The sequence below is a fragment of the Ailuropoda melanoleuca genome, chromosome 18 (assembly GCF_002007445.2).
Source record: "Ailuropoda melanoleuca isolate Jingjing chromosome 18, ASM200744v2, whole genome shotgun sequence".
NCBI lineage: Eukaryota > Metazoa > Chordata > Mammalia > Carnivora > Ursidae > Ailuropoda > Ailuropoda melanoleuca.
In genome coordinates, this window is record NC_048235.1 from 25245595 (window position 1) to 25263564 (window position 17970).

The 17970-nt window shown below is 46.4% G+C and overlaps 1 protein-coding gene across 7 annotated transcripts in view; it reads left to right on the top strand.

Annotated features, from left to right (window-relative positions):
- Positions 1 to 6325: 6325 nt before the first annotated feature.
- The window catches only part of RBPMS (RNA binding protein, mRNA processing factor), a 172921-nt gene continuing 161276 nt past the window's right edge, over positions 6326 to 17970 (top strand). For 2 of the 7 annotated variants that reach the window (XM_034647608.1, XM_034647610.1), the window contains exons 1-2: positions 6342 to 6885; positions 7021 to 7086. In XM_034647608.1, coding sequence (XP_034503499.1) covers positions 7021 to 7086 — 66 coding nt within the window. In that variant the 5' untranslated portion in view covers positions 6342 to 6885. Of the gene's footprint in view, positions 6886 to 6960; positions 7087 to 17970 lie in introns of those variants that run through there. The other 5 variants (XM_034647609.1, XM_034647611.1, XM_034647605.1 and 2 more) reach the window with 5 other exon arrangements.

Sequence of the window (17970 nt, forward strand, 5' to 3'; positions counted from 1 at the left end):
GTGATCCATAGCAATTCTGAAATCTGACTGGTCAAATGACACCCATTCCTTTTTTGTTTTGTTTTTTTAAAGATTCTATGTGTTTATTTTATATATATATAGAGAGAGAGTGAGCAGGGAGAGGAGCAGAGAGCGAGGGGGAGGGTCAAGCAGACTCCGCACTGAGCACGGAGCCCAATTTGGGACTCAGTCTCATGACCTTAGGATCATGACCCTTGAGATCATGACCTGAGCTGAAAGCAAGAGTTGAATGCTTAACCAACTGAGCCACCCAGGTGACCCAACATTAGTCATCAGTTTCTTAATTTGGCCCACTCCTTCTCTGTGAAAATGATTCTCAGGGGCTTTTTGCTCCATTTTTTTTTTTTTTTTAAGATTTTATTTATTTATTTGAGAGAAAGAGAGCACACAGGCAGAGGGAGAGGGAGAAGCAGGCTTCTCGCTGAGCAGGGAGTCCAATGCGGGACTTGATCCCAGGACCCTGGGATCATGATCTGAGCTGAAGGCAGATGCTTAACCAACTGAACCACCCAGGTGCCCCTTTTCACTCCGTCTTGAGTCATCTCCCCTTTTGGAAATTGCCCATAATTTGAGTAGCTTCCTCAGCCTGCGTCCCTGTCTGTGAAGTTGACGCTCCAAGGCCTCTTTTCATTACCACAGTCTCTATTTCAGTGCAAGCTAGTTGACATCCTTTAAAAGCCATAGGTTTCTTACACTTCAAGTTATAACCATCTCCCTTAGGCAAAAGCCATATTCCCATTTCTTTCCAAGGGAGGCCCTTCCCTACTTTGGGCCAGTGTGAGTTTGCTGTGGGCAACACCAACTGCATCCTTAGAAGCCCTGCTATCTAGTCGAAAGGATCTATGAGGTACTACCTTAAATCTTTCAGAGCTATCAACTTATCTATTGCTGCATAACAAGTTGCCCAAACGTAATGGCTTAAAACAGCAATCTGTTATTATATTACATTTTCTGTTGGTTAGAAATCCAGGGCTCTGCTTAGCTGGGTCCCTCTGCCTCAAGGTCTCTCAAAGCCTGCAACCAAGGTGTCAGCGGGGGCTATGGTCTTGTTTTAGTCAGCTCAGGCAACCGTAACAAAATATCCTCGTTCTGGAGGTTGGGAAGTCCAAGATCAAGGTGCCAGCCAGTTTAGTTCTTGGCTAGGGGCTTCTTCCTGGCTCACAGATGGCCACCTTCTCACTGTAGCCTCAACATGGCAGAGAGCAGAAGCTCTGATGTCTCTTTATCTCTTATAAGGGCCCTGATCCTATCCCGGGGGCTCAACCTTCATAACCTCATCTAAACCTAATTCCCTCCCAAAGGCCCTTAATACTATCACACTGGGGTTAGGGCTTCATAATATGATTTTGGGAGACACAACATTCGGTCTCTAACAGGTCTCATTGAAGGCTGCACTTAGTAAAGATCCACTTCCAAGCTTGCTCTCATGGTTGTTGGCAGGATTCAGTCCCTTGTGGGTTGTTGGACTGAAAGCGCCATTTCCTTGCTGGCGCGTGGATGGAAGCCTCCACTGCTCCTTGTCGCATGGGCCTCTGCATAGGGCCACTGGCATCACAGTAGCTGGCTTCCATTGAAGGCAGCAAGCGAGAGAGCAACGAGAGGGTGTGTAAAAAGGGAGTCACAGTCTCTCTTAATCTAATCTTGGAAGTGATATCCATCGCTTTTGCCATACCCTATTTATTAAAAGCAAGTCACTGGGTCCAGCTCACACTCAAGGGGAGAGGATGACACAAGAGCTTGAACACTAGGAAGTAGGGACTATTGGGGGCCATGGTGGAGGCTGCCTACCACAGGATCTTCTAGTTGTACCCTTGTCTTGAACTTCACCTAAGGGCATATTTTCCTGAGAGCACCCTGGATTTGACCTTGGCCCCAAGGTCATTTCTTATTTGGAGTTTGGTCCTCTGGAGAAGGTAGGAATGACAGTTCTATTTCAAACCCAGTAAGTCCTGGCTTCTTCATGCTTCCTCTAAATTCAGATCGAAAACGGAACAGTTCCCTTTTTGTTTTCCTCATCTCACTTCTCTCGTACTATATCATAAGCATCTGAAAGTAATTCTTCAACCTTTACGACATCTATCCAAACAGCTCCTTAGCCAGATCCATGTGTTCATTGGGTATCTTTCCTCTTTCATGTATAACGGCAAGCTAGTTTAGCGAATTGTTTTTCCAATAGATAAGTGGAGTCCCCCTCTCTCCAGCCTCTAATAACAATACTCACTGCCCCTTAGTAATTCTCTTTGCTAGTAGACTCCTCAGTGTTCTTCCAGCTTCCATCCTCTACCTGGCCCAAAGCCACTGCCGCATGTTCTAGGTTTCTATACATCGGGACCCCACCTCTAGGTATGCAATTATGTTTCAGTTATCTATTGCTGTATAAGAAAACACCCTAAAACTTAGTGTTTTAGAACAACAGCATTTACTTTTTTGCCAACAATTTTGCAGTTCAGGCATGACTCTGAAGACAGCTCATGTCTCTTCCGTGTGGCGTCAGCTGGGGCAGCTCAACCAGGGCTGGAGTATCCACTTCCAAGAGAACTCACTCCAAAGGCTGGCAATTGGTACCAGCTGTCTGCCGAGAGCTCAGCGGGAGCTGTGACCCCGGGACCTGATCCTCTTCCACGTGGGCCTCTCCACGTGGCTGTGTGGGTTTCCACAAATGATTAGAGGGAAGTGATTGAATCTCACAACTATTTAGGAGGTAAAAATCAAGAGGATGTTACACAAGAATGTGAGTGTATTTCACACTACTGAGCTGTGCACTGTGGAATGGTATATACAGTGTTGTGTTTTTTAAAGCCACAAAACCTAATAAATAAAATCAGGGGAAAATGATGATGGTCTGGAGGTGGGTGGGGGTGGAGAGTGAGAGAGATGTCAAGAATGAGAAAACCCAATAAACAGAGCCTGCGGCCTAGAGAACTTTCTGGTCGAGCAGAGGACGCAGAAGTGTGAACAAATATTCACAACCCATGTGGTAGATACCGTAGCTTTCTGCTGCAGCGCTAACATAGGTACAAAGCCCCTGCCATGAAACTACCTCAAAATCGATCTTTAATGTCTGCAATTCCCAGAGACAAACATTGAAGGCGTAATTCTAGGTTTGAGTTTCTTAAAGCAAACCTCAACATGAACACTGCCAGAGAAACAGAGATAAGGAATAAAGCTACAGGTGCATACAATATTCCCCTTTCTATCTAGCATGTGACCTTGTAGGCTAGAAGCCGTGCAGTAAAGTGGTGGGCAGGGGAGAAAGCAGATGTTTCGTGGTCATTAGCCCTATTTTTCTAGGATATAAAATCCCTTTGTTGTCTTGTAACTCGTGGTGTGTCTGGAAACTAGTGCTACTGAGATCTCACTTTGGAAACTTTCTTGCTTCAAAGTAGTAAACAGGCCATAAAGATCATTTATATCCTGATTTCTTTCCTCTCACTAAAGTTTCATAAACAGCCAAAGTCTATTTACAGACTTTCAGGGGGTTTTGTTGGTCACGTATGACCCTATTTTCTTCCAAGTAAGTCTACACCATTCTTCATGGAAACGACAGGAAACAGGAGTCCTTTTCGTGGTGTATTACTCCCATCCCCATATACTTTTCAGAAAACACCTTGAATTTTTGATATATGTTCTAGGCCTCCCTGCTGTATTGTTAACTGCCTGATGCATTAGGTGACTGAGTGGAGTGATTTTATTTTTTATTTTTGAAGTCTCTTCAGTTGTCTCATTCTGAGCAAGCTCTCTATCTAGGTAGGGTCTCCCCCCCCCCCCCCCCCCCCCCCCCCCCCCCNCCCCCCCCCCCCGCAAAATAATGACTACAGACTGCTACCATGAATCTGCCTAGTGCCCTTGGGGAGACTGCATGCTGACACACCTCTACTAATTCAGTCCCTCCTGCAGGGTCTTGGAAGAATCTGATAATGTCATTCAAGGCTGAAAATCAGTATCTGATAAGACTTACTGAGTTCATTCATTCAAACACAATCACTGAGTGCCTACTATGGGTTAGGCACTGTCTAGATGTTGGGAACACAACAATGAACAAATCAGACAAAGATCCTCTCAGAGCCCTGATTTTCGTTGTTTATCCCAGAGGTTTTTGACTTTTAACAATGGACAAAGTGCTGGCTTGGCTTAAAGACAAAAGAATCAGGTTCTACGTTTGGAATTAAGCCACATTTCCCTGGATGGGGGTAGCAGCAGCATCCTGGAATCATACATCTTCCACCTACTCATAATTGGAGTCCGACTGGAACCATCAATGACTAGATCAATTGTCATTTTTCTTGGGCCTTTGCCAGGCTCCGGCAAGACAATATCTTTCTGTGCAGTGTATTCCGTACCAGGCAATGGCCAAGGAGGGCTAAGTGTTGGCAGCATTGCTGGTGCAGGGGCCCAAGACCACCACTCAGCCGTTGCTCAGGAAGACATTGCCCCCTCGTGGTTCCTTATGTAACTGTGGGAGGGACTGCGAGTGGAAAGGGCTGTCCAAGTTTCCAGATTAATTGTGGCCTTTGCCTCTTCTAAACTTCAATGGCGAGTTCAACAGATTCTTAGCTTATTTTCATCCAGGATACAATCCCCCCCCCCNCCCCCCCCCCCCCCGCATAGGGAGACATGACATTATGACAGCAATTAAATCTATTTATCAGAATCTTCAGACCCCCCCCCACCCCTCCCATCCCAAGAAAAAACCAATAGGTGAATGGACTTATCACCACTTTTTTTCTTCACAATGCTCTTCACACAAGTATTTTCTTTGCTTTCTGCGATTGGAACTAGAATCCCCGATCGTGGTGCCGTGGAGTTGTTTTGGGTATCTTGTCTCCACCACACCAGTTTAAACTCCCTAAAAGCAGGAGCCTTATCTTCATCCCCTCCCCCACCCCACTCCCAGCAGCACTTAAACTAGTATAGGGTGAAGAATGGGGGGGGGGGGAAGAGATAAACAGTGAGGCAAGCAAATAAATACAAATTGTGGTTGGTGCTGGGAAGAAAGGAACAGCGTGCTGTGTGAGAGAATTCCTGGGCGTGGGAAGTCAGGGAGAACCAACTGATATATGCAGTTTTAAATTTATGTGTTTATGATACAGGAATGGAGAAGCTCTCTATAGCCCCGGAAAATGGAAATTTCCTTCATAATAATGCTAGCTTCCATGCCCTGTAAACTCAAACCGGGCAGGAATGGGTGCTGGGTGCTATAGCACCAGCCTATAATCTGCTCTAATTGCAACCCCCTGGGAGGTAACTCTACTCCCATTTCACAGGTGAGGAAACCGAAACCACGCAGTCCTTCCGAGATTGGCGCATGAACAGGCGTTGTGTGCTGACCTCCCAGAATGCTGAGCCCTCTTTCTTCTTTAAGCCGCTTTGACCCTCTGAAGATCATCTGTGTTGGCCTCCAGTTCGGCTCACTGTGAGGAATATTCATTTAGCCACCAAATATTTATTGAGTGCCTACTGTATACCAGGGAGCGTATTTAAATAGCCGTGGGATTATAAAGATAAACAGGGCATGGTGTTGTTGTCTGGCGGGAAGGCTCTCCCAGAAGAGTAAGGGAGGCAGCCAGGTAAACAAATAATTCCAGAACGGTCTGATAAGGGCCGTGAGAGGAGCCTGAGCAGGGGGCCCGTGAAGCCTAGCGGAGAGCGAAGGCCAGTGCTGGATGCTGGGAGGTTTGGGAGGACCCGGCGCCGGAGGTGGGTGTGAAGCTGTGCCCTGAAAACGCCGGCCCGGAGCCGGCTGCCCCCGGACGTCGCTCGTTCTCTCGCATCCTGTCATTTCAAGCTGCCAACTAGGAAGGGAGGAAATAGGTCTGAGCCGGTACTGAAAAAGGAGGGGCAGGCTTAGGGATAGGGGTGCGAATCCCCGCGGGAAGCAAGCCAATAGCAGTAGCCCATCACGCTTCCCGGGCGTCGCGCTGGCCCGGCCTGGCTCCCCGAAGCCCCTCTCCAAGCTGGCACGCACCGCCGCGCGAGTTCGCCAACTCCGGCCCGGCCCCGCCGCCGGGGCCCCCCAGGGGCCGAGGAAGCGGGAGGACCCCGCCTCCTTCCCTCCCGCGCCTCGGCCCTCGCCCTCCGACCTACCGCCGAGTCGGGGGGCTGGGGTCGGTCGCTTCCGCCTGCCGCCCGCGGCCCCTCCCCGGCGCGCGCCATCCGGCCGCGGGGCAGCCGCCCCTGGCGCAGCCCCTCCTCCCGCGGGGGGCTTCTCCGTTCCGCGTCCCGTCCCTCTAGGCTATAGCCGGCAGCCCACGTCTAGGGAGGGCGGAGGGAGGAGGAGGAGAGGGAGGAGAGAGGGGAGGGAGGAAAGCGAGAGAAAGAGAGCTGCTTGGATCCCGTACTTCCCAGAGCCTGCCTGGAGCGCGCACTCAGTGGCTCTCCGGGTCCCAGCTGCGGCCCGCGCCCCGCACCACCTCCTCCTTCGGTCTGGGCACCCCTCGCCCCCTCCCTCCGGCCCCCGCTAGACTCGGGCAGCGGCCGCCCCCAGTCCCTGCTCGGCCACATCCCCAACTCTCTGGGCTCCCTCCTGGGACGCGCGCCCTCGCCCCATCCTTTCTTCCTTCCTTCCTTCCCTCGCGCCCGCCCTCCCTCTCCAGGTCTCCCTCCCAGGTCCCGATTGTCTCCGTCCCCTTCCCAGTCGGCCCGCGCCTCGCCCTGCCCCGTCTCTCCCTCGCACTTCCTGGGTCGCCCGCCGCCGCAGTCTCGGCTCGCCGCGGGAGCCCGAGCCGCCGCTGCCCCGGCTCCAGCCCCCGCAGCCCGCGGCGCCCGCCCGAGGGAGCCCCGGCGCCCGGGGAAGGGAAAAGTGGGCGAGCGCGCCCTCGCCCAGCCCCGCGCCCCAGCCCTGCCCGGCGAGGAAGGACCGGGAAGATGAACAACGGCGGCAAAGCCGAGAAGGAGAACACCCCGAACGAGGCCAACCTTCAGGAGGAAGAGGTACTNGGGCGAGCGCGCCCTCGCCCAGCCCCGCGCCCCAGCCCTGCCCGGCGAGGAAGGACCGGGAAGATGAACAACGGCGGCAAAGCCGAGAAGGAGAACACCCCGAACGAGGCCAACCTTCAGGAGGAAGAGGTACTGAGGGGCTCGCTGCGGCGGGGGGACGACCTGCGGCGCCGGCCGCGGGCTTTCTCCAGCGTGCGGGCGGGCGCCGGCCCCGGGGCGCCGCAGTCGTGGGTTTGGGAATTGCCCTCGCCCGGAGGCACAGCCCCTAACTGTGGCCCCGGGAGGGGGGGGGTTCTCTTCGGAGAGCGTGTTTTTGTGGGTTCCTAAAATTGCGTAACTTTGAGGACTTTTCGGAGACTTTTGTAAGTATAATGCTCAGCTTTGTTTGCGTGGGATTTTAAAAGCGGAATCGAGAGCTGACTCCTGGGTGACCTCAGTTTATTGGGACCCGGAGGGTCAGGACTTAATTCTGCGACTGGGGCTGGAAGTTGTGGGTTGTGTTTGTGTGTGCGGTGTCAGGAAAGAACTCGGGGAAAGTTCTGTTGAAAGACACCTTCTGTTCCCTGCCCCCTCTGTTTCGATGTTAAAAGTTCTTGGTGAAATATCTTTCCAGCTGAGGCATTTTGGATTAATAGATAACTCATCAGCTGCATTCTTCTCTGATGAGTCAAAGACCCCGAATCTGGGTGATTAGGTTTTGTAAATTTAGGGGCGATGCGGGGGGGGGGCGAGTAAAAGTTTAGAACTTTACAATTCACCGAGCAATCATCTAGGCTGTTTTAATGGGACTTTGACTTCTGAGCGTAAATTTTATGTGGTGCGTCCGTAACAACGTTAAAAATGTTGCGGCGGCGGAGCGTTCCGTTGGTAGAAACAAAATTTAATTGTGGGACGGAACTCCTGAACAGACGTTTCAGAATTTTGTAATTAGGATATTGTGGTATCCTTTTAAATGGCTTTGTTCCTGCAGGTACGTTATCTGGAGTCCAAGAAACAGTACTTTTTTTTCCGCCTACTTCTTAGGATCCCACATAGCTGAGTTCTCAGACATTCTAAAAAGAACTTGAGTGTATAGGTACAGGGAAGTATGCATCTAGATGTGACCTGTAAGGCATTCTTAGAGGTATTGTATTCCAATATATAAAGTTAACAGAATGATAAACTGATTCTAAATCGGCTAGGATGGTATTATGGAGATAACGTTGCGTGCAAACTAAGAAGATTCTGATAGTGAAAGCAAATGTTGGGGAGGATTTAATTAGTACTTGTAAGCCCTCAGCACATTGTCCACTTGTGAAAAAGGAACTATTTAAAAGAAGATAGAGGGACCTAGGACCATGCAAATCAATGCAAAACACAAGATTTTACTCTTAGCCCATTTGTTTGGGGCAACCCACCTGAATTGCAGTAAGCTGAAAATTGCTTTCACACCTGAGGATAATTGCGCTTTTTATTATAAACTATTATTTTGAAAAGTGTTATTTACATGCTAGTTCTTTACGACTACTGACATTCCTCCGTTTTCAAAGAGACGGAGACCTGAATTGCAAGTTCCACTTTTTTTCTTGACTCCTAACTGGCTGCTTTGCTCTTTATTTTCCCTACCCTTGAAATAAAATTTTAAAAATGACAAGTGTGCTTCTCTAAGGAGTTGCTGTGTTTAAGTAATTCACCTAACACACCAATTGCTTCAGAAACCTTTCTATTTCACTTAGATGGGCAGTCTGTTTATTTCTAAGGGTAAGAATGCATTGTGTGAAACCATCTTTCTCTGCTCACCCAATTGAGACCTCTTGTAAATGGAAAAAGTTAATCAGGCCGACCCAAACTTTTTTTTTTTTTTTGCTTTTGGTAGGTAGCAAAAGAGCTTTAAGTGTTCCAAAACCATAACCTACTTAACTTGAGAAAATTAAGTAGAGAAACATAACATTTCTTTTTCTTAACCCATCTCAGCCTTGCTGCTGCCAGGACTGAGGTGTTGTCGGCCCTGTTTCTGGGGTGCCTTAATGTGTGAGGTTGTATATGAGTAGAACCACAGGTGAGCTTAGTACAGAGTTACTGCCTCTTACCTGTTGTGTTGCCCTGACAATGTTCCTTTTCAGGAGGGAATGGCATGTGGCTCTGTGACGGGTCAGCAGTTTTGGCGAGATAGTTATTTTAAAACTCAGTGGATGATTAGGAAGATTTTAGAACCCAAGTCGTACCAGAGGTGGAGTATAAAGACAGATACACCACGAAGAGAGAGGGTTTATAATATTAAACATTCAGGAAAAGAAAGGAAATAGGCCTTGAGTGATCCAGGTAATTTTGCGCTAATTCCCTGTTTTCAGTTTGTTTTGTTTTTGATAAACTCTAACCTCTTTTTTTTTTTCCCCCCTAACCCTGAAAGCCACAAGTGAAATAAATATGGTATTTGGTGAGTCCCATTAATGTGCTCAGCGTTATACAAAAACCACCACACTGGACCCTTTCCCTGCCCACCCGGTGATCAGCAATTTGTTCTCAAACACATTTAAAAGCCTTGGCTGAGGACTCCAGTAAACAGAACACACATATAAAATGTATATACATATCATGACAAGAAAGGGAAAAAATGTGTTTTGTTGTTTCTGGGGGCCACTGAGCAGACTTGGAAGAGCAAGTCCAATCATCATTAAGAGAAAATAGTTTATTTCCTAGAACATGATGGCAATTTAGGCTTTCTCTACCACTTCAGAGAATCCAAGGGTTTGGTTTTTCTTTCCCCTCTGTTTTTTAAATGAGTTCCTTTTGTCTTCCAGTACATTTTAGCCCTGTATGAGGGCTTTTAAAGCTTTCTCTGAAATAATCGATACTGAAACGCTTAGCTTGGTTCCAACCATGTAGACTGAACAGCCCAGGATTTAGGAGAATTTCTGAAGCTTTTTGGGGTTGGAAGTTTGAGAACTTGGACAGGACATAGACTTCTGCTTTGGATAGTATTTAAAGCTTTGAGGAAAAATTCTTTTTAAGATTTGGCTAGCTAACTGTAAAAGAGATAATACATCTGGGCTTCCTACATGCTATATGTGTGTGTTTCTCTGCAACATGTCCCTTTAAAGAAAAGCCAGTTGTCAAAATCTTAACTGGGATCTGAGATTTATAGGGCTTAAGGGCGTTAGATAGTTTCTTAACATCATTTTGCAGTTGATAAAATCCTAGAATTTTGCCTCTAACTTTGGACCAGGCATTATTCTCTTTGAACATCTTTGGCAGTTTGTACTGGACCAGACTTTATTAAAATCAAGAAGTATATGTATAACAGACTTAGTCTTGTTGAGCTTTATCGATATATCAAGACTTTTTCTGTCTGGTAGTGGATAGAAATTTATTTTTGGTCACTTAATTTTCAAAATAATTTTTTTGAAGTCGGGTAACTGTGTAATTTGGTTTTGCTTTTTACTTCTGTCCAGGTCATTGAGCATTTTTCAGGCTGATCACAAACCCTTTCTAAGATGTGTTTGAATTGTGTTGAAGCACGAGTGGTAAATAGCAATTTTTCCTTAAATTGATTTGAACTTTCTTGTACTTAAAACTAGAAAAGCAAAACAAAACAAAACTTGGCATTGTTGGAATATTGACTGAAAAGATGTTTGGCAGATGTTGGGCAGGAATCATGTAAAGTTGGTTCTTTACAAGCTAATACAAATCTTTACCTCACTTTCCTTTTAAAGTGCTTAGTGTGGGGCGCCTGGCTGGCTCAGCCAGAAGAGCATGTGACTCTTGATCTCAGGGTCATGAGTTTGAGCCCCTCGTTGGGTGTAGAGATTACTTAAAAGCAAAACAAAACAAAAAACATCTTTAAAAAAAGTGCTTAGTAATCTTGGCCAAATACTGGGGTCATGAAGAAATTGTTTCCTCCAATTGGCCCACAGAAAGGGTCCCATGTCAGTTTGATGTGGCAGCCTCTAGCTTTCAATTAGGCATTAAGGTTTACATTATGACTTGGGCAACGTACAGGATAGTTTTGTACAGGTCAGCCACATCTGGAGTCTGTTATTCCAAATCAAATCTAATACAACCAGCCTATTTCAGCCTTCAAATAGGGGTTGGTGATAGTTTTAAAAGGAAAGCACAGTGACTTCCTAGTAAAGTCTGTAAGAATGCTACAAATACGGCACACACTTTTGAGCTGTTTTTCCAGGAGTGTTAAAATTTTCCTCATAAACTCTTGTGCTGTCTTTGTTTCCCATGGCATTTGTTGGATGGATCGTTTGATAGGGTAGAGGTTCTTTTCAGAGTTGCTTTCATGCGGTTTTTGTGGGCTCGTATTAATTTGTGCTTCAAGGACAGAGTTCAGTGTTGGTGATGGGGCAAGTAAGTGGGCACTGATGTCCTGCAAGGTGATGCAAATTAATGCAGCTTTCTGGAGGACTTTGGCGTTATATGGCAAAGTATGTTCATGAATTAGTTACTTCTGATAGTGAACATTCATAAAGACTCTTCTCTGTCTTACCCAGGGACATTGCTAAGTAAATCATGGTGTAAGTTCTGAAAGGGAATAGTAGGTAGCCAAGAAAAGCCATGTTTTTAAAGGATGTATATGCATATGTTTACTTTTCTTGTGGGCTCAAAGCAGCAGAAATACGTTCTCTCACCGTCCTGGAGGCCAGAAATCTGTAATCAAGGTGTCCGCATTGCCATACTTCCTCTGAAGGCTCTGTGGGAGAATCTTCTCTTCCCAACCTCTGACAACATTCTAATTGAGGGCATTATTGTCAATGTTACGACATTAAACAAAAATAGATTTAAAAGTCCTACATGATGCCAATTCTTTAAAAAAAAAAAAACACCACCAACCAAACCCCAAATAGGTTAAAAAACAAAACAAAACAAAAAACACAAACAAACCACACATAAGTAAAAATTTAGATAATTTTTACTTTCTAATGCTTTTCTATGCTTTCTAAATTTTCTAAAATGAATATGTGAGCAACATTGTCAAAAAAAAAAAAAAAGTCTGAGTATTCCATGGAATTTCTTTGCTGTATCTGTAGGTGTCACAAAACCATTGGGTCGGTCCCACTTCCTCTTGCTCACAAGCCTTACTGTAGGAACTGGGTTCCTCGTAGCCCTTTGTAATGTTGATTTCACTCATTCCTTTTATCCTGGCTTCTTTTAGTGATCTTCAGCTACTCACCTTGTTCTAACTTGCTTTCTGGGTGCATCCTTCTACCATACTGCTTGGTGTTCTGATGGGTCCTTCGGCTCTGGTCTGTTCTCTGTACAACGAAGTCCATACTTGACAGTCAGGATTGCCCTCATGTAACCCTGTGCTCTGTAAACCATTTGCTTCAACCATCTCTTCCCTCTTGATCTAGCTTGAGCTGCTTTCAAGGCAGGAGCCAAGTTTCAGCCTACATTGTGCAGACTCCCGTCACCTGAAGGTTCCATCCCAAAGAGCTGGCTGTCCTCAGAATTCCCGTATAAGTTGCTTTGTTCTCTTCCTTTAACTCCTGGATCATCACCTTTCATGTAATTTTTTTTTTTTTTTTTTAAAGATCGATGCCATCTTACCACAGTATTCCCAATATTCAACTCCTACCCAAAGATAGTACTCCACTACCAGGCGAGTACCCCCCCCACACACATTTATTTTTATATATATATATATACACACACACACACACACACACACACACACTTACTTCTTTATAAATACATCATTTGTAAAGTTGAAAGATCCTTCCTGGTAGGGTTGGTGGTGATGAGTTAGTATGGGTAGGCTGTTAAAAAGCAGCCACTTGTTTACTATTGAGGTCCTTGCCCACTGGGAAATTAGGGAAGTGGTGGATGGATCAGCTGGGAAATTAACTCCCTCCACCTGCCGTCCGGAGCCTCTGCTTGGGTGCGCAGGTGAGTGTGCCCGGTGCCACTGCAGGCCTGCCCCTCCTGAGGTGCATTTGGGTTTTCACCATTAGAATTTGGTGGGTGCCGTGGAACTCCATTTGACCTTTTGGACGCAGACTTCTGGAAGCTTTGGCAAAGTGGAGGAGCGCGGAGCTCCCTGCGTTCCCAAACAAGCCTGCTCTGTGTGACAGCCACTTTGGAATGTTTGTGTTCAGTTTCATTTGGCACCTTAGTGTCTGCCTGGGGGAAGGGGAAAGGGAATGCAAATGTTCCTCTTGAACAGTGCTTGCTTTGGTCAAAGAAAAAACTGAGGAAGGAATGAGCGGAATGAACCTTAATAGCTGGGGCAGAAGTGGCTGCCTGGCTCAGTGGGCTTCAGGCCAGCTGGGCCCAGGTATTTAAACTGATGCCGTTGATGGGAGGATGTCATCCCATGGTGGGGATGAGTTTTCTTGACGTGTGGGGAAGGCCTGGCACTCACATCCCTATCATGAACGTGTGTGGGGAGAATATTTGAAACTACTTAAGTGCATCATTGGGGGGGTGGGGGGCATGACTGCATACTCGAGAAAGGTTGCTGGTTTGAGCTTCTCGCAGTAAAGCTGTTGCCTGGTTTGTCGCTTTTGCTGAGAGAAAAAAGAATACTGGAATGTTCGATCCTATGCAATTCCCCGAAATCTTTGTAATCCATTCACTCAAGAAATAATCATTGCGAACTTCTGTGTAGTTACTTCTGAATATTTATCAGGTACTGGGCACTTGATACGCAAACTCCATTATTTTATCCTCCCAGTGAGCTGAGGGAGGTATTATGGGGAGATGCCTTGGCGTGCACGTTCTGAGGGTGCTGGGGACTACTCGAGCTAGTTTCTGCTGGTCAGTTGCTCCAGGTTGGAGCGGCCCCATGTGAACAGGTGTAATGAAGCCTGGGGTTCAAGCCAAGTTAGAGTTGGGAACACAGTAGCACTGCAAGGATGAGGGGGTGAAGGCATTGTGTCTAAGGGGTGACGTTCAAGCGAAGAGTCTCGATTAAGATTTTGCCAGATGAGAGGGTTGAGACCACGTGGGTAGAAGATTGGCCTGTGTAGAGACACAGGGTTAAGAGAAGTTCAGGGGAGAGCAAGCAAGGCATGGCAGGAGAGGAAGGGAAATGGAGGATGAGGCTGGGAGCAGCGTGGGTAGGGGAGACGGTGAAGGAGCTTGCCTTTCATGCCAGGGAATCTGACTCCGCTCTGATAGGACTTGCCCTGCTGTGCAGCAGGGACCTGGCACTCGGGGACACTCAGGGAAAGGGGCTGTACCAGGTTTGGGAAGAGTTGAGAGAGAATAGTGAGTGAGGCTGGTACTGCAAGAATCCTAGCCCCCAAGTAAAGGGTCGTCAGTAACTGTCAGAGCACCGAGGGGAGACTGGGAGTTTCCTTCAGGAAGCCTCTTGAAGCCTCTTAAGGTTTCTCCTTTGGACGGCCAGCTAAATGGAGGTCCTATTCGTAGCAAATTGAGCGGTTGAAGAGGGGAGAAAAGGCCAAGAGGAGGTGAAGACGGTGGGGTTGGAAGTGCAGAGGAGAGGTCTGATTGCAAGCAATTTCGGAACAGTTTAAGTGAATATAGCCGGTAATTGAAAAGGTGGGCAATACGAACGAGCTCCTGGAAAATTGAAGAGAGACGTAGGACTCTAGTTCCTGGGGGAACCTTGGGAGGGTAGGCCCCAAATGAGACCAAAAAAATCTAACACTTGTCGGTTTTGTTTTTACGTACCTTCAACTTCGAGGGAAGGGAAGACCTGGAAATGCTCAGGAAAATTGAAGAAAAATTTTTAAAGCACTTTTTAATTTAGGAACATCAGAATGTATTCTGTGTCTGCTTAGTTTATAACATAATAGTATTCAGCGTGCTTATCCATTTTAAAGCCTGAGTGTGGCAGGGGAACTTAGAAAAATCTAGGTATATATAGTATTTCCCGCACACTTTTTTTCGGGGGGGCGGGGCGGCTTTCATCGGTCTCTGGAAATTGTTTTCCTCTACGATTTGCAGTTAGCTCTGAGGCTTTTGTTTCTAGAGCTTTTCTTTTTCCAACGCTGTATCTTAGACTAGAAGGGAAAAATCAGGCTAACATGAGATTTTTGTAGATGGGTTTGGAAGGTAAAGGGGGAAGACCTAGAGAAAATATTCCCTCAAGTTTTTTGGTTCTTTTTTTTTTTTTTTTTTTACTTTATTGGGTGGGGAGTTAAGATGTGCCTTTTGCCAGACCCCAGACTCCTCTTATTCTGTGGGTCTTCTTTTCCATTGATTCATCTAGTGCTTTCCTAGAAGTTCGCTGCCCTTGCTGCTCATAGCTAACGTCAACCCTCAAAGAAAGAAAGGTGGTGTGGGAATTTAAGAAAAACAACTACCTGCATTTGTATTCCTCATAGGTTTTTTCCCCCTGCTGCGCCCATTATGATGCAGGTTATGTAGAATCCTAGAGGGAAAAAGGAAATGGCAGTAATAAATGCCAATCGCACTGGGAAGATAGTTCCAAATTCCAGGCTGTAATACAGTATTGTTACACAAATTTAAAATGCGGAAAGAATGCTGGCACAGCCGACCTCGATACTGTGGGCCCCCAGGATTTTGCAAAGGTTTTGAGAAATCTGGGAGTCTGAGAATTGAGGTGCATCTCACCAACCCGATGCAGGTAAATTAGAGACCTGTTTCTACTTTTGATTCCTTTTTAGATCTTGTGAGTCGATTTTTAGATGATGTTCCTCTTTCTTCCTGAATTCTTAAAATTTTTTTTTTATTTGATAGAGGGAGAGAGCAAGCACAATGCAGGGGAGAAGCAGGTTCCCCACTGAGCAAGGAGCCCGATGTGGGACTCGATCTCAGGACCTGGGATCATGCTGAGCTGAAAGCAGACACTTAACCGACTGAGCCACCCAGGTGCCCTTCTTCCTGAATTCTTAATATCACCAGGTATATACCCTGGACGGTGGCCAACATCATCCTAAGAGAAATCCTAGAGATCAAAACAAAACAAAACTGCTTTTCCTTGAATCCCCAGGATTCTGTTTTGTGAGAATTTCTCTCCTGCCCACCTATAGGATGGGCAGTTGGGGCCTCCTGAGAGCAGGCGCAGCCCAGAATGTGCTACCTTATTACAGAAGTACCAGAATTTCCTTTGTGCTCTGAAGGGAAATGCTACCAAAGTGTAATTACTTTCCCCAGCATGTGTGATTTACAGGACTTAAAAATGTGTGAGTTTCCAAAGAGGCATCTGTTTTTAAATACAGCATCCCTCTAAGTCAACAGGATGTGTTTGGGGGCTGGGTGAGGGTCTCTGACTCTGACACACGCAGGCACGCGCTCGCTCTCTCTCTCTCTCTCTCTCTCTCTCTCTCTCTCTCTCTCTCTCTCTCGTGCTGTGTCTCAGGCGCATGCGCACACACTTCCGTCCTGTGCCTGCCCAGGGATGCTGGGTGACTGGAGACTGAAAACGTTGGGAATTGCTTCTCCTCAGGGCCTTGCTTATCAGCAGAAGGAAGCCTGCGAAGTGCTGGAGTCCAGTGTTCTAATTCCGCTTCTCCCCGCCCCCCCTCCCTCCACTCTGCGCCCAGTTCCTCCTTTTCCAGGATCTCCTAGCACTTTCCCACTACTGAGCAAAGGGACTGTTAGAGCTAACGAATGCTGAGACCATCTTGATTGCAAAAATCTCCTTTTCCATCTTATGTGTAAGAAATTTGGAGCGTTAAAGGTCAGGTGCATACCCAAGTGTAATCAAACTTGTAAAAGCTTTAATGGATGTTTGTGTGTGTGTGTGTGTGTGTTTGCACATTCTTTAAGCATTTACTGAGTAATGTCTACTCTGTTTTTAAACGTTGCTCTTTAACAAACCAAATGAGGTGTTATCATCCCATGGTTTAGGTATAAGAAAACTGAGGCTCTGAGAGATTAAGCAATTTGTCTGAAGTTTTAGTGCTGGTGGGTAAGAGCTTAAAACTTTTCCAGTGGTGTACGAGGTTCATGTGGTCAGGGCCCTGCTGGTTTCTGACCTCATCTATCAGGAATCATAACCTCAATTCATTATGCTTCAGCTGCTTGGGCCTTATTTAGGTATCTCCTCCTTGCCAAACTTGTTTCTGCCTCAGGGCCTTTGTGCGTGCTATTGGGTCTGCCTGAAAAATCCTACCCCCAGATACTTACATGGCAGCCTCATCCTTGCTGTTCATTCAGATATCGGTTCAGATGTTACCCAGAGAGATCTTTGATCTCCAGATTTAAAGTACCCCACATTCCCAACCACTATCCTATCCCTCTTTTATTTTCCAGATAGTTGTTACTCACTGACATTACTTAATGTACTTGTCTTATACTCCTGGAATGTTACTCCCTGGCAGCAGGGACCTCTGTCTTGTTTAAGGCTGTAACCCTCAATGCCTAGAACAATGTCTGGAACTGCCCAATAAATTTGTTAAGTGACTGGAATATGAACCAATCTGTCAAACTGGGGGCCTGTGTAATATACCACATTGTCCTAAACCTTTTCCAGCAGTTTTGAATTAAATCTTGATTATTGCTGCCTTCAAGATGATTTCTGGATGCGCATCCCCATTTAATTACATCAGAAAGTAAAATCATCACATGCTCGTAAGCCAGAAATTTATTTTTTGGCTTTTTAAGTTTTTAATTCCAGCTAGTTAACATACAGTGTTATATTAGTTTCTGAGCCAGGAATTTTAGATGGTAAGTGATTAGGTCCTTTGTCCGGGGGCATATATAGCGGTTTTGCACACATGAGGGAATCTTTGCCTTTGTCCAGTTAGAACAGAAACCTAGCATAAAATTCCACAGAACTGGGAGTGTGATGCGGGCCCAGCAAGGTGTGATAAGTAAAAGTAGGGCAAGATGAATTAGATTCCTGTTCTGATGTGTCTGTGGGGTTGCAAAGGGTTAATGTTAACAACCCAGGTGGAATTGATTTGGAGATAGACTTGGCACTCTCGTCTGATTTAGTCTGGCCCCAAGCTCAGTATGCTTTCCTCCTCTTGCCTGCAAAAGGCATAGCTCAGGATAAGGCAAGCTTTAGCTGGGCAAATCCAGCCTTAAAGCACCTGTATGGGCTGCTGTGAGGGAAGGCCTGATCTGGGCTCTGTGAACCTTTATGGAGGA